This window comes from Semicossyphus pulcher, unplaced genomic scaffold, assembly GCF_022749685.1.
Source record: "Semicossyphus pulcher isolate SPU_LCO1_2020_fin unplaced genomic scaffold, fSemPul1.0.p SCAF_5, whole genome shotgun sequence".
Lineage (NCBI taxonomy): Eukaryota > Metazoa > Chordata > Actinopteri > Labriformes > Labridae > Semicossyphus > Semicossyphus pulcher.
Window position 1 is genome coordinate 15,843,078 of NW_027211726.1, and position 23,865 is coordinate 15,866,942.

Consider the following 23,865-nt stretch of genomic DNA (forward strand, 5'->3'; position numbering starts at 1 on the left):
TTTGGTATGAGAATTTAATCTGTACTTTCTTGACTACCACATTCTTCTCAGTAAAACTTTTCATCATATACCCTCTTATTACTTCTCGACTTGACCCGTAGAGTAAACAAAACTGACCTGAACGTTAAAGCTGGAAACGGAGCTATGGAGCCCGTCTCTATTTAGAATTTCACTGACATCTCCATCCCTCACTCGCCTGCCTGCCTGCTAAAGCCGAGCTAGCGTGACTAAAATACTTAGTCACAGTGCACCTCGGCAGCAGCCAGCCAGCCTGCTACTGAGGCTGGGGCCTATAGCTAACAGGCTTAGGCTATCCTGTCTCCCTCACATCAGTATTTCTCTTTCATGTCACCTAAACTTAACGCCGTGGATCCCAGACTGTCTGCAGGGAGGGGCACGACAATCACACATTCATACAGCCTGAAGTGTGTACACGTGAACGCACAAACACTGAGGGAAAGCGTGAAAATAACTAATAGTTAGATTCTATTCTAACTATTGTGTGTGTGTGTGTGCCTTTACCAGGCCAGTGTGTGTGTTTGAGTAAAAGCACATGCCTCCTCCCTGATTGCAGCTATATGTCACAGATAGTACTTCTGTTTCTCTTGCAGCTCCTCCCTTCCCTTTCTCTTTTTCTCCATCCATCCTCTGTTAACTTTGCGATAGGCTCGTTGTGTATCTCATCCTGTAAAATGAGGGCCCAGCCCTCATGCAAGTGCAGGACTCTGATAATGTCTTGTTGTTGTTCTCACACTTTGGATATGGTCAGTTATCTGCTGAGGACAATGCAGCTGAATTAGGCGTAAACAGGCGTGTCATCGGCGTAAAGGTTTACTTTTCAGATGCCTTTTCTAAGTAGTGCGTAGGGTCCCTTCTGTCACAAGTTTCCTTGAATATTAAAGGTGGAAGTCATTCTGTTTTTGTAGCCTGAATTAGCCGATTGACTTGTGATTTCTCTGCTTTGTTCCAGTCCTAAACAGATGTGAAAAAAGCATCCAGAGATACATGCATTAGGCCAGTGTGTGTTTGTGTGAATGTGTGTGTTAGCACTGCAGTGCAGGGTTGTATGAGCTGTGTTGCTGCTCTGGACAGCGGGCACGCAGGATGGCACAGATGGTGCTGGAATGAACCCGGTACTCGCTGCAGATTTACGCTCCTCTCTCGGGTGTCTGTCCGAGTGTCTGCGAGTCGCTCCTTTATCTCCTCCTCGTTTCTGCTCTGACAGCCCGAGCGTGTCATCGTGTCACACATCCAGGCATCTATTTCCAGAACTTCTACCTCTTTGTTATCAAATTAAACCCTGGATTGTGTCGCCCTGAGTTATTGTTTATTTTCTGCGTAAAGCTATCTGGATGTAACCTGTGGTATATCGTTCTAATCTTCTTTTTTTGTCTTCCTTCAGATCGCACTGGGAAGCACTCCACCATGCCCGACTCACCTGCGGACGTCAAGACACAGTCCAGGTTGACCCCCCCTACCATGCCGCCCCCACCCAGCACGCAAGGAGCACCCCGTAACAGCTCCTACACCCCCACCACATGTGAGTGATTTTAAAGCTCTGACAAAATATTCTTCTTTCTCCACTTCCTCTCCGCTGTTTGACAAATCAAATCTGCTACACAAACAGTTCTTTAACTGAAGCACAGCTCAGGTTCTTCATAGTCATCCAGCCACATGAAAGATGAATAAATGCAGGTAATTGTACTGAAGAAAACATCCCTTATGTTGTCAGAGACAGGACAACATAACAAAAAAGGCTTAAGCAGCTAAGCCACAGGCTCTACAAAGACCTTGATAGTTGTGTTGTTACATATTTGTCATTTTAACAGTTATGTTGAATCCCACCAGTTTTCCAATGACAGTATGGATTGTTGACAATGACAGCAGCATCAAGCGAGTTTAAGAAAGGCTTAACACAGCTACAAAAGCTGGCTCAATTATAAACCTCCTGCCTGCAATCATTGCATTCTGTTACAATTAGGGTTAGGGTTAATCGGGAGCAAATAATTGAATTTTTTTTTTTTTGTAATTGAAATCGCAGTATGGCGCAATACAAATAAAAATGGTGCAATATTTATTACATTTTAATTTCAATACTGTGCTGCAGAGATGTTCTGGCCTACACATGATACACAGACGTAAGTATCAAATATTTTTGTTTGGTACAAATCCCTGGAAAAAACACACAATATTCATGTTTTTGAATGAAAATGAGAAAAATGAAAAATATCATTCAATTCAATATCGCAAATCATAACAAAATCGCAATATAAGTCAAAATAATCGCAATTAGATATTTCTTTCAAAATCATTCAGCCTTAGTTACAATCTCAATGTAAGAACATAAACATGAAAATGTCCCCTATTACTAAATCAATATCCCATGAGAGGGAGTGATGTTATACTGAATATCATCACGGCTCTGATTCGGGTCGTAGGCATGAAGCCTAACCCTAATTTCACTGGTTGCTTGATAAATTAAAACATTCAGATAAATGTACATAATAAAAAACAGCTGATGTTTGGTAACCTGTAGACACAGAGTGCAGAGGAATGTTTGGGTTGCTTGGCAACAAAAGTCCAGTTTCAGTTAAGTTGTGGAACTAGTTGAGTTGGTGGAGCAAAAAATAATCTGTTGGTGATTGTTACTGTTTACAGCTTGTATAACTGTTATAAAAGCAATATCACACTCGAGGTCGTGATGTTATACTGAATATCAGCACGGCTGTGATTATCTGTAGCCTACAATATCACTCCCTCTCATGTGTTATTGCTTCATCGCACAGCAACCGTGGTGCATTGAGTATCAAGGGGGTGTTCTAACACAAGGTAAAACACTAATACTGGGTGGTATACAATTAAAGAATATTATGGTGTAGTTTATCTTTTTTTTAAATAAAATTCTGTATTTTTTTGAAAACTGACATTCAGGTTGTACTGGTGATTTTATAAGTTTGTGTGGCCTTGTATATATCTTAAGGTCAGGGTTTCTTACAAGTTATTTAAAGGTTTCTATCACACCAACTCATACGCTGTTATATTTTCTTAAATGTATTTTTGTGTGAAACAAACCAAACTAAACTAAAGTCATACTATACAACACTTCTATATAGTTTGGGGTGCATCGGTTACACTATGGACGTTATTAAGCATGTCTGGTGTTGGCTATGATAAAACTGATTCCACATGTAACTCAGTATCTTTGTAAATTACAGTCATGTGGTAACAGCAGACTGGCCTTGAGTTTAGAGCTCCATGTAGTGAGGTAAACACATTCTAAACTGCACACTGGAGTTGTATAAGTCCTCATTATCAACAGATACACTTAGTTGTCGTATTGAAAAGGCTATGAGGAGACAAAAAGCTGGGTTTGTGCGTCAGACTGTACATTAGACCGGAGAAGTGTAATTCTACGTTAAGACGCCCAAGGTAAATAAACATATCGGCGCTCTCCAACAGAGCAGACATGCTGTACGTACCTCATTCATTAGAAGACGTCACATTCAGCATCAATCCATCAGCATCACAAGAGCATCTTAACAAGTTGCATTGAGCCTCCGAATCGCAGTCATTCCAATCACCAACAAGTTCATTAACGCCCTCGCCTACAAACTGTTGGAGCTTTGCCACGACGCGCTCATACCCTGCGACAAGCAAATTACACCCTAGTATTCACTTGGAAGTGCATACTTAACCACTCGCATGAAGAGCCCTAGAATCAAAGAATCGAAGGCCCCGCGGTTCAAAACACTCAGAGCACTCAAGTCTGCATTAAAATCACTGGTTCTCTGCAGCGGAGGCATTATTTTATCCTCTTTCAATCACTCACTCGCCTTTTCTTTATCTCTGCTGTTTACGTTCTCTCTCTGTATCTGCTGTCCGTCCTGATTTCTCTTTCAAAAGCTCACACTCCGCAATTAACATTTGGGCTTCCGTGCGACGAGGGAGGAAAGGCCCCGGCTCTCTCATTACGCATGCCGAAGGTTTGAACAAAGCTTTGATTTCCACCCGACGTAATTGTTAGCAGATGCAGTTTGAGTATCTCGTCTCTCTCTCCCCTCTCTTTGCAGCGGCGGCGGCTTTGGACGGCGGCCAGAGGGGGAGTGAGTGGATCACTAGTCAAAACCTAATCTCATTAGAGGGGAAGCTTTATGCCGCCTTGTATCTCTTTGTACACAAACTACCCCCGACACACATAAACACAGACACACGCACACGGCTCCTGTGCTCGGGCGCAACGGGGGGTCAGGCTGTCCCTGCTTGTTTAGACTGCACGGAAGGAGGCGCAGCGAGGCAGCATGTCTCAGGAATATGTTTTTTATGAGAGGATCAAACGAGCCGGCGTGATTGGAAGCAAATGTGGAGGATTGTGGATGTTTTCAGGGGAATGTAAATCATGTTGAATCAGTGGTTAGGTCTCAATGAACTCGTGTATGTTGTTTTCTTTGTTGGTTTTAAAGGCATGGTCACGGATTATAGGCTACTGAGCAAAAAAAAGAGGCCCTTTGCTCTTCTTTCTCTTACACTCTTCTTTGTGTGTTTTCCCGCAGTAACCAACGGCAGCAGCCACTCTCCCACGGCGCTCAACGGTGCTCCGTCCCCACCAAACGGCTACAGCAATGGCCCCAGCTCCTCCTCCTCGTCCTCGCTGGCCAACCAGCAGCTGCCGCCGGCCTGCGGCGCCCGGCAGCTCAGCAAGCTCAAGCGCTTCCTCACGACTCTGCAGCAGTTCGGCAACGACATCTCACCTGAGATCGGCGAGCGGGTCCGCACGTTAGTGCTGGGACTGGTGGTGAGTTACGACTGTGTGTGTGTGTGTGTGTGTGTGAGGTTCAGTTCAAAGGGCTCAGAGAGGGAAAGTCGACACCGGCCCTCGTGTTAGCAGGGATAACTCAATCCATTAGTGGCCTATTAGAGAATAATCTGAGCGTTTGTTCAGCATGCCTGAGGTACCACATGAAGGGTTTACTGCATGAAAAAGTTTAAAGATAAATGCTTAGAATACTTTGACATACTTAGTGCTGATTAAGGAAACCTCAGGGGTATTTCTCTAAGGCTTTATAAATCTTCTGGTCCTTCAGGCGTAGATGTTAAATAAACACTTTAGCAGATCTGCCTCCAGGAGTGACATCCATCAGAAGCTAATGCTTGTTATTCAGTGTAACACAATGCCAGTTAAAGGAATAGCTGTATGTTGTCCCCTTAGAAATAAGATTAACATCAAACTAGGAGCCTAACTACTTTATGCATCCATCCATCATCTATACTGCTTATCCTGTTCAGGGTCGCCGGGGGGGCTGGAGCCTATCCCAGCTGGGTACACCCTGGACAGTCAATCACAGTGCTGACACACAGAGACAGACAACCTTTCACACTCACACCTACGGGCAATTTGGAAATGGTAAATGGACTGTAGTGCTTTTTTAGTCATGCGAGCACTCAAAGCTGCTTTTACACTACATGTCACGTTCACCCATTAACACACACATTCACACACCGCTGGCAGATGCTGCTGCTGAAAGTGCCCAACTGTCAATCAGTCAAAGCGTTCACACAGGTTCAGTGTTCACTTCGACATGTGAGTGAGTAGACTGAGGGAGCTGGGGATCGAACCACCAACCTTCCAATTGAAAGATAACCGACTGAGCCACAGCCGCCCCATTTGGAGTCATCGACGCATGTCATTGGACTGTGGGAGGAAGCTGGAGTACCCGGAGGGAACCCACGCATACACGAGGAGACTCAGAAAGGCCCACTTTGTCCGAACCAGGAACCTTCTAGCTGTGAGGCGACAGCGCTAACACAGAACATGAAAAACTACAAGCACGGAGCAAATAGGACTTGTTATTTTCACATCATACTTGCAAATGTTATCCAGGTCTTTAAACCTATCATGACTCAGCAAGTTTTTAAAATCTTATTTATGTATTTAGCTAATAAGTTGAAGAACCTTAAGAGGAATTTTGTTACTTAAAGCACAGGTAAAGTATTCAAAACCTAAAATATGATTTGTCTAAATGTACTCATACTGCAGGATATAAACTGCATGCATGCACAGAATAACAAAATTGCCTCTACGTGTTTCCAGCATGATGCAAATCAAGCTCGCAAACATCAAACTCCATCCATCCAGCAGAGACTTGATAAGACAGATGTGTTTCTCCAGATTAGCTGACGCGCCAATACGAAGGCTACGTAGAAAAAACAAAAAAAAAACATGCAAAGCTCCAGATTTATCACACGTCTATGAGCTGTGAGAAAATGCGAGCAGGGGAATACAGGAATAGTGATTGAATGTTGTGCGGGGAAAAAGTGGGAGGCGGAGGAGGTGGAGGGAGGAATTTTTTTAATTAGCCTCACAGAGCATAGCCTCCTTTTGGCTTCACTGTGTTTATTTTCCTCACCGTCTGCAAACGCACGTCTCTCCTGTGTCATTTTGGCTCTCGCTCGGTGTCTCTCCCCCCCTCCCCCCCCGCCTTATTGAAAAGAGTGACACCGTTAATTAGCCGGTTGTGTGCCGAGGAGAGGGAGAGAGAGAGAGGGAGACTCGGGAGGTTTCACTAGCTGTCAAGAACAGCCCCTACGCAATCTGGGCGAACAGATGTAAGGCTGAATGTAACAAAATTCAGGTCTGGGAAATAACGGCGAGAGTGTGGGGAGGAAAAAATCATATCTGCTGCTTTTTTTATGTTCTCCGTCTCGCTTGATTTTTTTTTCTCTCCTTGTTTGTATTTTTGCTTGTTATAGAGACGACTCCTCTCCCATGTGCACGCTCACCTCACTCTCCCTCCTTTTTCACTCCTTTTTCCTGCTTTGAATGCTGGGAGAAGTTCATGCTGAAATTAAAAACAGTGTCACCGCCGTCTCGTCAGACGTTAATGTGAAATACAGGCGAACAAAGGAGGAGAGACACGAGCTTGGGCATGGAGGGCTGACAAACTGAAATGTGTAACCTACTTTGGACCCCCCACTGCTCCAAACACACACTCCTGTTTTTAACACACAAATACCCTTTTACACAAAATATACAATCTTTTCCCTGTTTGCTGCACATTTGCCTGCTCCAAAATGTCATCCTGAGCTGTGTCTCAATCCAGGGGTTTTTTTGTTAACATGTGTATCGCTAGCTATTTGAGTTGAAACCAAAACTTTTACATTTGTTTACAATCTCGGCCGTTTAAGAGTCCGCCATCTTGTTTGAATTGGTGCGCAATGAATCATAAAGTGGGCCATGTAGGATGCACCCGATGGAGCCTTCGCAGCGTCACCAAACAATGGTCCTTTCATATAGCTACAGGTAGCTAGTGGGCTAACTAGCTAACATATCTAACGTTGCGCAACTTCTATGGGGACAAAAACTGGAGATACGTCTGAAGTAATGGGACAGCCTTCGAAGCGCCGCTGTGATGCAATCGGCCTTCAAATACGTCCTTCGGAGGATGCAGCCCCTGGATTGGGACACAGTTTGTGTCTTGGTTGTACACAACAGATCGGCTCAGAATGAACGTCCAACTGACGCAAACAAATAAAAAAGCTTTTAACAGGACTAAGTAAAACTGCAAAAAAGACATAAATGATGGAATTTGGCACATCTGTCTGAAAAATATGCAATATGTGTTTTTGCAGCTAAATGAAGAAATAGCAGACGGACGCTGACATAAAAATAGACAGAAACATGGAACAACAAACCCTGAAGCTATTTAACTGCACTTAAATGTTTGAATAAATGTTCAGAATGCTGTTTTTCTTAATCATAAATGTACAACGTCTCCCTCCTGCAGCATATTTTCCTCATGATGTGACTCCTGCATGTGTATTTGTTTAGTTAATTGAAGGAGATGTGTGTCTTTGTTTTCTGTGGCTCTTTGCGCCGCGGCTCGCCCCATATGCTTCCTATTAACCAAACCCAAAACACTGACTGCAGGCCGGGGCCGAGCTTAGCTTCCAATAAGTAATATTATCGCTTAATGCCTTCCACATGGACTCATGTGTTTTCTCTCTGTCTCTTCCAGAATTCCACGCTAACCATCGAGGAATTTCACTCCAAGCTCCAAGAAGCCACCAACTTCCCCCTGCGACCATTCGTCATCCCGTTTCTGAAGGTAGATTTTAAACCTACTACTGAAGTTTCGCCTGCCTGCTCGAGACAATCTGGAAGACATTTAGCCAGCTCGGATCCAGATGTGCATGCTGAAGTTCATGATATTCATCCCTATTTCTCCTCTCCTGTTTGCATCTCTCATATCTATTCCTCACTCGTCTCTATCTTTCTTCTCACAAAACTGTCGCTTCTAGTTCATCTTTCGTCAATCTGTCTGTTTCCCTCTCTTCCAAATTAAACAGTACATAAGTCTTTTCAGCACGGAGGCTGATGTCACTCTCTTCGGTTTTACCCAAAGCTAGCAAATTTGTGCAGACGAGAAACAATCTGTAAAATATTAAACCTGGAAAGAGCTTGTTGCTTTGCTCATGCTGCAACAGAACACAATAACAAGTGCGGTTTTGGTCCGAGGACAACATCCCATCTCGTGTTCCTTCGCCTGGTTCTCCTTGGCCTGTTTTGTCATCGATTCTTCATCCCACTAAGCCACGTTTACAGCGAGTGTTCCCCATTATAATCCATTAGCGGCGTATGTTAGCATCTTTAGCCACTTGCCTTGTCGCAGTCACTCCTTACATCTTTTTCGTCTGCAGGTCTGCTGGTATGATTTGTTTTGGTAGTCAAAGATGACAAACGAGTCTGGGGTGTTTATTGAAAGATGAGCTGTGCAGCAGCGGTTCAGATCGTGTTATCGGGTCTATGTGAAACTGAGATCAATATCAGGGTGGTACTGAGAGATGAAGAGCAGAGACCGGCACAAGGTTTAACCCATTTGTTTCTATTACACACAAAAGGATCTATTTATTCTCACCTTCCCCTCAATCCTCGTCTCATCTTCCCCTCCCTCGCCTGCTTTTTACACCTGTTAACGTCTGAGTGACAGGCGTGAGGTAAAACAAGACAGATGAGCGAAATATCACTTTACATCGCCTGCATCGCGCGCATTTGCAGATGTGTGAACGCACATTCAGGAGCCTCTATTATCCACTGAGGAGCAGCCTGATGTGGGCAGCTGAAATCGGTCCAACTAGAATCACAAACAGGGACTTTGTCTCCGTCCTTACATCACTCCTTTATCTTCTTCATCTTTCCCCTCTTTGATTCCCCTCTTCATTTGTTCTCCCTCCATATTTTTCATCCCCTTCCTGTCTCTGTTTACTCCTCTCCATCCTCCTTCCCTCCTTCCTCACCAGATGGTTGCTGTATCACTGGGATGCTGCGGAATCAAAGATGCAACTCTTTTTTTCTCTCTCCTCCATCCTTCTCTTTCTCTCTCTCTCTCTCCCCAGTCTAATTTTAGTGTCTTCTCACTGCGGGGCCTTTTAATGCCAGCGAACATATGGTAGCGGCGAGCAGTCAGAGGTGTAGGGGAGCTTTTATAGGTGCGTTGAAGCGCAGCTGTAACAATGCGCGTCAGGGTTTGGAGTTTTTCATTATGCTAATGTTAGACCAAGGCGACCCCTCCGATCCCCCCCCCACCACCACCCAAACCCACTCAACTCCTTTCCCCTTCTCTTAATACTAAACCACAAATTGGTTGGGACTATTTACTGGAAGGAGGCAATCATAAACCGCACAGCGCCGGTGACGTGATGCGCTGGCGGGACGCCCGCCACACGACACACCAGGCTGAAATAAAGTAGCAAAGTTTGTCTCGCCTTTCGCCGTCGAGTGTTTGTTTTTCTTGGGTCGAGGTGGAATGATGGGAAATCTGTGAGGAATTAACACGTTCAGCTGAAGAGAGAGAGAGAGCGGACAGGACAATAGAGACACGCAAGTCACCGAGATTGCAGAGAAAAGTAAAGTTGATGAAGTGCGGTGGACCCTGAATGTGGCATTTTCTGAATTGTTTTTTGGCACCGTTTGACAAAATGACAGATCCAGTATTTTCACAATAAATCATCCTGGGCGGAGTGTCGCTGCGGCTGCTGAGCAATACATGAATTTTCTCTCTTATGCAAGTGCAGATGTTGGTCACTGCACGGAAGCGAACGATCTGGACTCTTCAGCGTCTGCATGTCGTGACTCAGTTAATGCGTCTCTGGCAATTAGGATGACCTCTAATTAATGAAAGATGAGTTCAGCGGGGTCAAAGCAATCTGTTTTATGCTCTTTTTTTTCAGAGGGTAATTACGATCATAAACCGGACCATTAAGTCGGGCAGGTACAGCGAAGGCCGGCGCTTGGTATTTCTCTTCCTGCTGAGGGATTAGTGTGATTATGAAATATAAATACCACCAAACAAATCAGGCTTTTGTTTTGTGAGTATTATTCCTGTGCGCAGTTTGCAAGGACACGATTAAACGGTCAAAGAAATGTGAGAAAATGTTTCAGCTTATGCAAGACGGGAGGGTGAAAGAAGAATAAAGCCTATAGATTATAAAAGCGGGAAAAAGAGGGGAAGAAAAACAAAGCAAGAGACTTAAAGCGAGATTATGTTCTTGAGGACAAAACAAAGATTAACGGACCTAAGACGTGCAAAGATGGCCCCCTCCAAAGGCCCCTGTGATGTAGCTCGCCAAAATAGCCCCCACTTTCATTCTGAACCTGCCTGACGCAACACTTTCATCTTCTTGCTTCAAAACGCGCCCCATCAGATGTCTTTGAAGTCAGCGAGCGCATACCTGCACGACCCCGTGGCTCCACACAAGAAAGTAGACCCCCGCGTTATGCTGAAAAAAACACACTATAGAGAAACTCTGTGGGTGTTAATGCACTGTGGGTCACAGGAAGTGGTGGCGGCTCGGAGGTAATGAGCAAACAGGGGTCAGAAGACACGGACGGAATGGATCTGTTGTTGCTGCAAATGGGTGTTTTTGGATGGAAAAGCTTTTGTTGTGACAGTTTACAGCTTTTATATTTGAAGATGAAAGAAAGGCAGCAGTGATTTATGTTTGTTGGAATATAATTCATCATAAAAAAATATATTTTTCACACGGCGATGAGGACAGCTTCTTTTTTCCTAGTGCACGTTTTCCCTTTCAGAAGCTTAATTTGATTACTCGGCGCGGGCACAACTGTATTTGCATTTTACTGTTTTTATGCAAATTCGGTTTTCAAAATAAAAGCTACATCTGTTAAAGATTACAGCTCCCCTCACAGTCTGACAGATCATATTCATTGTTTCCCAAAAGAGAAGAAGAGAGAGCCGTTCAGAAAGAAGCGTGTGATTGTCTCTTCTCCATACAGTTGTTAGACGTCCTCTGGTTGTAAATCCAGCTCTGTTCCCTCCCGTAGGCCAACCTGCCGCTCCTTCAGAGGGAGCTGCTGCACTGTGCCCGCCTGGCCAAGCAGAACCCGGCTCAGTACCTGGCCCAGCACGAGCAGCTGCTCCTGGACACCAGCACCACCTCCCCCGTCGACTCGTCCGAGCTCCTGCTGGACGTCAACGAGAACGGAAAGAGAAGGACGCCAGACAGGTGGGCGAACAGACAGTCGGAGCAGTATTTTGTCATTATTTTAAGCAGCTGAGCTCTTTTTTTTTATTCCTCTTCTATTATTTGATCTCATGCATAAAGCTGAGCCAATGCAAGGCAACCGTGTGATGTGTTAATGTATGTATGGGAAGTGTCTGTCAGTGCGCCGCCGGGCCTCATGACGTGCTCCGTTGGACATCTCAGCTCCCGGCTCTGCTCCTAATGGGCCAGAACCGAGGAGAGGAAGAGACCTGACTGCACCCAGACACACACACACATGCACACATAGTGAGGATAGAGAAGAGCAGGAAGACAGCTGTGCCTTATGAAAACTGTGAATGTGTATGATGTGTTTTACGCATATTTTTGCAAGTTATAATTGTAAGCTCGTGTATGTTTTTCTGCATCAGTTCAACCTCCCAAACCAGCCACAACACTTTGGTAATGACTAGATGTTCCCCGCTCTAGTGGACGTCACTGAGACGTGACGTCCATGAACACATCGCAGTGTAAAAGTCTTCCTACAACGCAGCAGGAACAGAAACAATCAGGAAACCTGCAGCGAGCGTTTGCATGTTTAAATCCGTGGTGCGTTCGCTGCCCTGTAAAGAACAGTTCTTGTGCTAGAACTGCGATATTAGGAAGAAATTAAATCAAAATTTATATCTAGATTTGTGTGAATTTTCTCCCCAATTTGAATAATACGATAAACTAACAATGTAATTAAACGTGCACAAACAAGCAGGAAAGCTTGAGAACCTTTGAGCTCCTGCTACGAGCACAATATGAGCAAGCGTGGATTTTGAAATAAAGAGTGACTCCCGGGGGTCTACATTTTTTTTAATACAGACAGGGGAGAGGAAAATGTACTTTTCATATTTGCTGAGGGACAAAAATGCCAAACGCAATATTAATAATTCTCACCTCTCTTTTCCCCCAACAGTCAGATAGGCAGACTTTTTCTGTAATACCTGCATATTTGCAGGCCGTCCGGTGCACAGGGGAGTGAGCTTAGGGGAAAAGGTGTGCGTGTAAATGTGAAGGCGAGAGAGAGAATATATGGAGAGAGAGAGAGAGAGAACAGTAAGTAGGCATCTGTATTCAGTGGAAGAAAAAGTGGCGTGTTTGTGTGTACGTGCGTGTGCGTGACTTTCCATCCGGTGTGAGTATGGTTCATGTATGTGAAACCTCTGCATGTGTTAAGTTGTGTGTGTGTTTGCCTGCCTAGGGAGATGGGCTGATAACACATACAGATGAGGCTCCAGCACCAATATGGCTGGCTAAGCACCTCTGCTTTTTGCTTACCTCTGCTCTGTATTCCCGCTTATTGGAGCTCTGCGTCGGAATATTGGAATCTGAATGGGAATCCTTAATTACAGACAACAATGCACTGTGAATGCATCCTGATTAATAACATGGCTGTACAATATGCATGAGAAAAAACTTTTATGTATTGTAGGAAAGCAAACATTTAAATAACAGCTAGGATTACAATATTAGCAATCGTGCATTTAAATGGTTAATTTAGTTTAATTCAGCATTTTTATTGCACATTAATTCTGTCAATGCCAAACAACATAATTAAACCAACTCTAGTGCCCTGCGCGTCTTTTCACATTAACTGTCTTCCAGGAAAGAGAACGAATGATGCTCCCAACAACACTAAAAGATTGTTAAAGGGCCAGTTCGCCGATTTTCAACCTCAGTCCTATCATGCTATCATGTGGAGCTAATGCCATTATGGTAGAAAAATCTGCAATTTCGCTCTGTGCCTTTGCTTCTCCAATGGGCCCTGGAAAACCTCCGGCAGACTATGTAAAATGCGTCATCTGGCGGAGGCCAGGGAGCTTGCTAAACTACACTTCCTCAATCTAGGACGCCCGGAAATCAAAATCGTCAGGTTTGAAATGTAGACTGCAGACCTGAAGATTTTTTAGACGATCCACCGGTATATTCTTGTCGTATTTTGGATTCTGTACCGCTCTGAGCCATTGCCTGCAGCGAAAACGTTAGTATTTCACTCCAGCGTCTCTCGCTGGGCCGTTCCTTTCCGAGGGAGGGACGCAATGCTCGCTGGGTGTTGTAGGAATGTAGAACGGGCGAAACCACGAGCTGTTTCTAAAACTTTCTCCACAGCTATTGCACCAATTTCAAATATTATTGCTTCTAGCGATTACAGAGAACACCAGCTTTGACTGACAGCGGCTTTTTCCAGGGGCGAACTGCTCCTTTAAATGTGAGATAGGGAAACTGCTTGACTTGTGTCATAACAAAGGGGTGTTGAATAAAGAACAGGAAGGCCTTTAACTGAAATGTAGAAATTTAGAAATAAAAGCCGTTTCTCTTATAATAAGTCCAAAAAATTTGAGGTAAATACATATTTGATTCACTATTACAACATTTCTAATTTAATTTTGAGATGCTGCTAAGTCATGTTTACATTCAGTAAAAACTTTGACAGGTTTATTGTTAAAGGGCAGAGGTCCAGACAGAAGTCATTCTCATTAGATATAAATGTTTACTATTTGTGAACCATACAAATAGTATTAAAAAGCCAGTGAATTAGCATGTGCATAAATTGTGCTTGTATCTACAGTCGGTATTTTTTGAGTTCACACATCAGTGAGTTGTGTAGGTGACTGTAAACGTGTGTGTGCCTGTAGACATAAACATTGTTGCAGCAGGAAGGCTGGGGAGATAAGAGTGTGGTTGGGTTGGGGGGGAGGTGGGATGGTGGGGGATGGATGGATGAGTCGAGGGAGGCAGCGAGAGACGGACGGATGGAGGGAAAGAGCATATGGAGAGCTGTGGATGAGCATTAGGAGCCCATAAAAACAGCTCATTAAGAAGTTCAATCTGTTCATCGGAGAGAGGGAGGAAGAGGAGAGAGCGAGAGAGAGGGAGCGGAAAGTGGAGGATTGCAGATAGTGGGGGGAGGTTGGCAAGATTTAACTGTGAACACACACATGCAAGCGCAAGCAGGCGCACACACAAACACACCTGGGCACATTAATCTTTGGAAGCAGGGAAACAAAAATCCACCTGATCCCCTGAAAGCTACTTCAGTCCGTTTGTATGCGAGTCTGTAATGTGTGCGCGCTTGTGCAGGTTGTGTGTGTGTGTGCATATGTTTGAATGGACGCGTTTTATATGAAAGAATTCCAGCCTTTGTACGGCAGCTCTTTTGTCGGATAGCGGGTCACCTCGAGCCTCCACTGCAGCACAAAGAGGTGGAACAGTTGTTGTGATTGCAGGTTTGAAGTCTGCAATAACAGTAACAAACACATTCTGAATAGATTTTTACAAAATAGGTGTGACATAACCACCACGATGATTTGTGTCTCTGGGTTTTTACGCCTTTCATTTTTCTCTACTGATCTGTCGTGTCTCAAGAGGTCTTTTGTTACGTGCCAAGACTGGTAACAATTACAGGCACATTTGGTCCCAAAGTCTGCATTATTTTACTTGGTGTCGTGAAACATTTTGCTAGGAGGTTCAAATAAAGTCACTTTCATTAAAAAAACATGCCTGTTTTTCTCTCTCCATCCAGAACCAAAGAGAACGGCTTCGAGCGAGACGGTTCCCTGCACCCAGATGTCCACCCCAGCAAGCGGCCCTGCACCATAAGCCCCGCCCAGCGCTTCAGCCCCTCCAACGGCCTCTCCTACCAACCCAACGGCCTGCCCCACCCGGGCCCGCTCCCCCCGCAGCACTACAGGCTGGACGACATGGCCATCGCCCACCACTACCGTGACAACTACAGACACCCCGCCTCCAACCATCGGGAGATCCGGGAGAGAGCCAGGCCCATTGGTGAGGAATCAGAGTGTTTATGTGTGTCCATACATTTGTATTATTGGACAATAATCCTTCTACATGGCGCGCTGTCAAAGCTTTTACACTGTAGTAGAGCCAAGAGGAACATAAAGAGGATTTTATATACAGAGGTTGCTTCATTTTTACATCATTTCTCAGGCTTCTTTGTTCTCATAACTTTAAATATAATGATAATCAGTCAGTGTCCACTTCAGCCTGGTAGATGGTTGTTCCTACAGAAGACAAACAGTTTCTGCTGCCTCAGAGAGCACCAAACAAACTGATATATGAGCGCACAACGGAGCACATTCAGACACAGCGCCGTTGTATTAGAGACATTTTTCTGCGCAGACCAAGCCGTGATGAAGCTGTAATGACGACTTTGGCTGAGCTCTAAAAATAGGAGAGACATTTACCATGTCTCGCCTGGTGATGGATGGTTATTGGACGAGAAGCTCAGTCATTTTTTGAGTCCTGGCCTCAGGGTGGGAGAGAGAGATGGAGACAGAGAAGGAAAAGGGGGAGCGAGGGAGGAGGAGGAGAATGAAATGGATGTAGGGAGCTTTTTAAAAAGGGACTAAATGAAAGATAGATCAAAGGGAGAGTAAAAGGAGTGATGGACTACATCGATCCTTTGTGTCACGCTTACTCACCCATTGTTTGTCTTTCTATCTGTCCTTTCTCACAGGAATGCATGCGGGCACCCGGCAGGAGGAAGTGATCGACCACAGGCTGACAGACAGAGAGTGGGCGGAGGAGTGGAAGCACCTTGACCATGTAAGAAAAGTAATAACATTTTTTTATTACTCTACCTTATAGTTCTGTCAGTGTAGTTCTGCTTCACTTCACCACACAGATGCAGATAAAGTATTTAATTTAAGTACTTAATTAAGATAACAGACGTCAGCTTCAACTTAGAACCCCACCCTCCGCCACTACACTTTTCCTGAATTTCAATCAGTCCAGCCATGTCTATGTGTAAACTCAGCGCCTTGCCCCCTCCCTGTCACCCGCAGCTGCTGAACTGTATCATGGACATGGTGGAGAAGACAAGGCGCTCACTGACAGTACTGCGGCGGTGCCAGGAGGCCGACCGCGAGGAGCTCAACTACTGGATCCGGCGATACAGCGACGCTGAAGAGCTGAAGAAAGGCGCCGCTAGTGGGCAGTCAAGGCAGCAAAGCCCAGCAGCACAGGAAAATGCCACACCAGGTGGGAGATCACGTAGACTGTACATGTCTTACAGGTGTTAAAGGAGAGAGAAGCAAAGCAATTAGTATGTGTCTGTTTATAAAGCCACATTCTAAAAAGCTGTGTTATGTCAAAGACTTCACTAACAGGGCCTTTAAGTAATGTTTTCTTGTAAGACAGCAGGACTCCACTGTTATATCAACTATCATTAGCATTTCTCTTTGTCTAAAATTATATATAATATATATAATATCAATTATTTCGTGATCCTATTTTCAATAGAATCTTTCCTTTCCTTGCAATAAGTCCTTTTTTTGGCTCCCTAAATCAAACCACAATTTAAGAACCCCAAATCTGACATCCCCATCAAGAATTAATTTTAGCTGATGGAGAATCTACTACTAGTACTGGCTTGCATCCTACAGGAAAGTTTTCAATTTAATTATCATTTTATTCAGCAGTTTTATGTCAAGAAAACCTGTTAGTGAATGTGGAGTTCCCCAGGGCTCAATTCTAGGTCCTCTACTGTTGAGTTTGTACATTCTTTTACTTGGCCAAAGCATCAATATTACCATGACTATATTGATTATAAACAATTATATATTTTTGCGAGAAGATCAAGGTAACCATGTTTAAATATACGCTGATTTGCCTTTTAATCGTTGGCCCTTTCTCATGTCAAACATTGCATCTTCGTGTTTCACCAGAAATTCACAGGGAGCTGCTGCACCGGCCCGTGTCTGGCTACGTCCCTGAAGAGATCTGGAAGAAAGCTGGTGAGCGTGCCACACACATACACACACACACATTCTCTCTTTTTCTCTTTATCTCTCTGCAGTTTCTAAGAAATGTTGCTTTGAAGAAATCAAGGCCATCTTATATCACCCAGAAGACTCAGGGCTAGAAGTGAATGAGAGGCACTTCTTTAAACCCCGTTCTCCCCTCTTATGCCTATGTAGTCTGCTTCCCTGGTTGACTTGAATTAATATGGCAGGCTGCTCTTGGAAAATCTTATATTTGATACAGTAGGAAGTAAAAAGTTTCACCACCACACTCCAAATATGATGTCAGGTCATTAAACAACATTATTGCACCAGTGAAAAAGGGGACATTAATGGCTTTTACAGCTGGTCCAGTGGTTTTGTTGTTAAAGTACAGTAGCAAGACTTGGTATCTTTTTGCTTTCTGGCACTTTTGTAATCACTGTAGCACCAGACACCGCAGCTCTTCCATTTAACCAAAGTGTTGTAAAATTGAAGAGGGAAATTTGTAGAGCCAGTTAAGATCAAGTATTGAAACTAATTTGTTGCTTTAACAGCTTTCATTAGTTGCCATTAAATTTTCAGCGTACACAAACAGCATTCTTTAAACTCTCGAGCGCAGCTGCAATCACCATTACCGCTCTCCTGAAAAACTGAAAGAATTTTCCGCTGAGGGTTCAACGCTCAAGGAATCCACTTTGTATTCAGCGTCAGTGATACAGTATATCTGTTTTTTAAACCCCTTGGAGAAAAGAAATTGTCCCCTTGCTTGACCAAGCATGATGTGTGAGATACTCAGAACAAGTAATATGCATTTAAATTGAATTGAGTATCACCATCGGGGACTCTGCCCGCTCTCCAGAACTCTCCTCCCTCGCCAGCTTTGATCGATCTTCCTTCTAAGGCATTTGGTGTGTAATCACAATTCCATGCACAGGGCGTATATCACACAGCACCAGGGCAATTTCCACGGCTTCAGGCAGCACAGTAGGTTAAAGACAAAACCACCCTGGTTTAAAAACGTTGCTCAATCACGATGGAGAGAGAATGTCTCTGTCTTTATAAAAGCTCACATTTTGTCTGATACTGAAAACAGAATTTACATTTGTAGTACGACTGTAATGCGTGCAAAGAAAATTGAGTAAAGTGAAGCGTATTTGTCGGGACAAAAATCTGCATTCATCCCTTTTTGTAGGATAAATGGGGCCTGCTATTCTTCTCAATATTCACAGCATCCCTTTCACTTCAGCCGCATATATTGTGGCTGAGGGGAGGCTGATCTAAATGTGACCCAGGGAGGATTGCAAAATAGGATTTTTAACACAATGGAGTGCGGTGGTGAATACATCTGTTTGAAATGGGCAAAATGTTTACAGTTGGTGATAAATATTCAAGCACCTTGCACGGTGTCCTACCGGTTTCCCACTTCCCCTCGCCACATGGGCCTCTGGGATCACAATGGAAATGCATAATTTAAATATAAATTGCCTGATTTGCATACACAATTAGTCAAGTTACAGGCTTGATGGGAGCAAACAAAAAGCCCTCCTTTTGCTTTGACGTGCGGTTGGAATTCCAACGATTAACACCCGCGCGGCAAGGTTATTCATTCCACAAAACAAGTATGAAATAACACGTTGCTCCCGCTCAAACGCACGTTTCCTGAGTGACTACCTGGTATTAATTGGCTCATGCTGTTTCTTGACGATGTATTTCAAATTAAAGGAAAGTGTTTTTTGTTTGCTCAGCGTCAAATAAGACTTGAATGTGTTTCAAAGACTTATCCAACATGTTTTCCCATAAATAAAACTCACCTGTGTACTAACTGAAAATAACCTTCCCACGACCGGATGATATAACGCACACTATATTGCAGGTACGGGAGGCTTGACTTCCTCTGTGTCCACACTCTTTCCAGAAGAGGCGGTGAATGAGGTGAAGCGACAGGCCATGTCAGAGCTGCAGAAGGCCGTGTCAGAGGCTGAGCGTAAGGCTCACGAGATGATCAGCAGCGAGAGGGCCAAGATGGAGCGTACGGTAGCGGAGGCCAAGCGGCAGGCTGCCGAGGACGCTCTCTCTATAATCAACCAACAGGAGGACTCCAGCGAGGTCGGAGCACACACAGATGATTCAAAACACTGATAGATGTATCCTCGAGTCGTCTATTGTCAAAGAGGTTGCTTTAAAAGTGGTCCTGCAAATAGAAGTAATTTTACAGTCAGGAGATAGTGGGAGGGAGAGCAAAACTAAGCAAAACAAGGTCAATCAAGCATCCATTAACCTCCCGTTCCTCTTGCTTTTTCCGACAGAGTAGCTACCATGTTTAGAAAGGTGTTACCAACTCAGCCGAGAGGAAGGAAAGGTAGCTTTAATTTGCAAATCACCATTGGAGACCTTGACGTTTAATCAGTTAAGTGAGAGGGAAATATGGCCCACATCTGTCATTAATTGCAGGAGTGATGTTTATGAGAGGGAAGCGCCCCAGAGGAGAACTCTCAGAAGCTGTTTGTAACCTCGTTCTCCTGTTTCCTGTGGATATGCAGCCGCCCAGACATGCTCTCCCTGCGGTTTCCGATATATATAAGAGGTCCTAAGTGTAATCAGAGATGGGTTTTTGATCTGTCTGTGGTTTGTTTTAAGCTTAAGTGTTGTAAAAGCAGACGCTAGTTCTGCTAATGTGCAGAGGGGTGCACTGATACCTGTTGCTAATCAACATTTCGTGTGCGGTTCTCTGTTTGACGTAGCGTTTTGCTGACATGAACATGTGATTAAATCTGCTGTATTATTTAGTCTTAGTTAATGTTGTCTCTATCTGTCTGTCAGAGCTGCTGGAACTGTGGCCGCAAAGCCAGTGAGACCTGCAGCGGCTGCAACACGGCGCGCTACTGCGGCTCCTTCTGCCAGCATAAGGACTGGGAGAAGCACCACCACGTCTGCGGTCAGACCCTCCAGGCCCAGCAGCAGCAGGCCAGCCAACAGCAGGGAGGAGTCCCCGGGTCGGAAACCCCTGCCCCCATCAGCTCCTCCGCCTGCACCCCGAGCAGCGGGACCGGGAGTCCGGCTGCTACCCCGCCTGCTGCAACCCCTCGCTCCTCCACCCCCAGCACCCCGTCCTCCTCCGCCCTGGATGGCTCAGCGCGCTAAGAGACTCACGCAGCGGAAAAAAGGCAAACGCCTACAGGGGTTTAACAACCAGCCCCTGAACCCCACAAACAGCATGACTGTCTACATTGCCTTGCAAGGATGCTAAGCTAATGCGGCTAACAGAAAGAGACGGCAATGCTTGTGTCTATCTTGCAGCGTAGTCATAGAAGGAGGAGGAGGAGGTCCATAATCAGGTCATATTGACTTGCCATGACTTTAAAGAAACACAAAGATATTCTTTGTTTTGAATGAATGAATTTAAATATTGACATCCTTTTATCGCTACACTTGCTATTCTTGTTGTCTGTTTGTCGTCGTGCCTGTTGTTGTTAATGTTGTTGTCATTGTAGCTTATCTTATTTTTCACTGTAAATACTAACAGACTGAGCAGAGATAGATGTGAACTCCAGACAAGTATCTGACCTCCCCTTTTTTAAATGTTTTCATTTCCCATCCTTGAATTATTTCCTTCCTGTATCTGGGACACGAGACTAGCCAACCTCAGCAGCATACCAAGGGAACAAATCTAGCTAGCAGAACGATTCAAGTCATCAACGCTCTATGTGAAGAGAGATTTAAACACCCGGAAAGACACACCGACGGATGGATAGATGAACAAGTATTCTGCCTTGAGAGTGGACAGGGATGGACTGAATCTCTGGCCCACAGACCGCCGTCAAACGGGCAGATGTGCAGCAGATTGCAAGCAGAGCCAGCTGTTCAACCAATGTTATTTCCCTCTCACTTGTAATAATATCCAGGTCAGTGGGCTGGGAAATACAAATCCGTCTCCCTGAAGGATGTAAAAGGAAGAATTCTTGGACGAGATACAAAACTTTGCCCACTGCACATGTGGAGAATGTACTGACTACAATTCACACGTGAATACTTGGTGGGTCGACAGAAGCACTCAAACAGGAAGTGAAGTCATCATCCCGCTGGTGAGACTGTCAAATCAACAAGACAGCGGCCGCCGGGCCACTCAGAGCTGAAACTCGGTAGGAAGTTGTTCTGCGCCCAAATTGAAACAAGTCATCCTCTTATTCTTTTTCTGTAGACGTCATGGTGTTTAAGACTTCTGTCCTGTGGTGTCATCAATGGTTATTTATTGTATATGTGTTGGACAATTGTGACAATGCATAGTACTTTAACCTGTCACAACTCCAAGTCCATCATAACTCTCTCTCTCTCTCTCTCTCTCTCTCTCTACCTAGCTGGTGCAAAAAGAGATAAAAAAAGAAGTGTTATCTTTTTTTTCCAAGCTGCTTTTCTATTCTGTGTGTAAGTAGTAGATCCCTTGTAGTACTTTGAGTTTCACTTCCCTTCGTCCTCAAGAAAAGACACAGGCTATATCTCAGAGCTGCTACTTGAGTCCGACCCAGATCTTTTCTGAGAACTAGCATGTTGCGCGGAATGCTAACCCTAAATGTTTTGTACAAGGGACATACATAAATGTATTTGCACTGTCACAGAGGTTATTTCGGCATGCTTCTTTTCAGCATACTTGTGTTGTCGATATAGAGCCATAACTCATCAACCATTTTGTATGTAGTGATAGCATCTGTTTTTACATTCTTTGGGGAGATGGAAAAATGTAAAATCACCAAACCCACTTTTTTTTGTCTTCTCAACATGCTAACTAAGCAGCCATAACATTTTTTTCAATAGTTACAGACAGTGCATGCACATTACTGAACGTTTGTTAAATATTTGTTATTTTTTAGAAAAACTGAAAAAAAACCGACCAAAAAAAGGAAAAAAAATTACAAAAAATATTCTAACAAACGAACTTTCCAAATGCAGAGGGGTAGACTCCAATTGACAGCTTTAACACTGCAGAGCACCAGGTAACACACAGTATTAACACAAGAAATAAAAAAAAAACACCAAAAACAGCCAAAGACTGACACCAAGGACCAAAATCCTGATTTAAAACTATTTTCAAGAGGTTTGTTCTCACAAATATTTGGTTATTTATTTATCTCCGCTGGTTTTGTTCAAACATACGCAGAACAAATCCAACATCAGTGTCATAAAAGTCATTTATTTTAATCCAACGGCACTCGTCTTACATTGTGAAATGAGAAGGTGTCATTTAAACATAATGACCATTTTACAGCATTGTTACATTTTAACTGGAGCAATAATAACAAGTATGACATGAATACGGATGACTTCTATTTTAAAAGATCATTTTGAGATATTTTCTGATCTTGTTTCTACATTTTCTCATTACACCAATGTCAGATTTAGTGCCCATTTCTCATTTAAGCAGTTCTTCTTTCTTAAAGGTGAATTATGAGACTGTGCTTTCACACCAACACCATTTACAGTTTTTTTGTTTTAGAATTATTTATATGAAATAATGTTATTTTTGCTGTTGGATATAATAATCAGTTGCAGCTTTGTTGTAAACCATCAATGTAAATCAAACAAACCTCTCATTCGCAGTAAACGAGCACTTACCCTGACGCACACAAAGGCTCTTCACCCCAAACACCTTGGTGCTACACAGAAGCGCGTAACAAATTCTGACCTCAAGGAACAAGTCAAGGCCCACTAAGGTTCTGGGCTGTTTGCTCCCTCTGTACTTCCTCATCTCTCCCTTCTCGTCTAAATAAAAATACACATCTGCATTTTTAACTCTAAAGGGTTAAACAATCCAAAAAGGTGTCTGACACCCGACTAACGACTCCTCAGAAGCTGTGAAGAAACAGCCAAGCTGTTTTAACACTAGTGTATTTCAAAGTATTCAACGAATAACATGTGTGTTCATCATTATCAGGGCAAAACCTGGGTAAAAAAATTTTTAAAACAAAGACAAACATTATCGCTCAATCCAGCATATTCCACATGGCGGCTATTTTTCTTTTATGTTGTGCTCAAAGTGGGAAGCACAAATGCTATTATGATGTCACATTGTTGTGTTTGAGGTTTAAATTGGTCTGAAAAATGGGAATGTGACAAATTCTTTTAATTTCACTGCTTCTAGATTGACCACCATCTGAAAAGAATAAAAGGATCTGGAAGGATATAGGGCCATATTTCAAGTGAAAACGTTAGCTACAATTCGACAACGGCTAACATTGGTATTCCACCATTTCCAAGCTAACGTAACGTAATGATGTTAGCAAGCTAAAAGTATTGTAAATCAGGAATTGACTGTATGCTAAGTGCCAACTGCTGAGTCATAACAACTAACGTTAGCATTCAACCAATTACTAGTTACTACTAATTAGCTAACATTAGTTGCATCTTTCCCACTGTATTCTGTAACACTACTACACGATAATGTTAGCTAGGTATTAGTTGAATGCTAACGTTAGCCTTTTGTGTAGCAGTTACTTGTGCGTTTTCCACCCTGAGCATGACATCAGAGGAAAATGGCCGCCGTGTGAATATGGTGAATGATTCTTTGAGAAGCTCTATTTTTTTC

At 43.7% G+C, this 23,865-nt stretch overlaps 1 protein-coding gene across 2 annotated transcripts in view; it reads left to right on the plus strand.

Annotated features, from left to right (window-relative positions):
• The window catches only part of runx1t1 (RUNX1 partner transcriptional co-repressor 1), a 55,327-nt gene extending 34,886 nt beyond the window's left edge, over window positions 1-20,441 (plus strand). The window contains exons 2-11 of one of the 2 annotated variants that reach the window (XM_069681185.1): window positions 1,403-1,540; window positions 4,551-4,792; window positions 8,013-8,102; window positions 11,339-11,520; window positions 15,068-15,330; window positions 16,022-16,119; window positions 16,350-16,545; window positions 17,232-17,300; window positions 19,162-19,394; window positions 20,109-20,441. In XM_069681185.1, coding sequence (XP_069537286.1) covers window positions 1,403-1,540; window positions 4,551-4,792; window positions 8,013-8,102; window positions 11,339-11,520; window positions 15,068-15,330; window positions 16,022-16,119; window positions 16,350-16,545; window positions 17,232-17,300; window positions 19,162-19,394; window positions 20,109-20,429 — 1,832 coding nt within the window. In that variant the 3' untranslated portion in view covers window positions 20,430-20,441. The remainder of the gene's footprint in view (window positions 1-1,402; window positions 1,541-4,550; window positions 4,793-8,012; window positions 8,103-11,338; window positions 11,521-15,067; window positions 15,331-16,021; window positions 16,120-16,349; window positions 16,546-17,231; window positions 17,301-19,161; window positions 19,395-20,108) is intronic. The other variant, XM_069681186.1, reaches the window with a different exon arrangement.
• The last annotated feature ends 3,424 nt before the right edge of the window (window positions 20,442-23,865 follow it).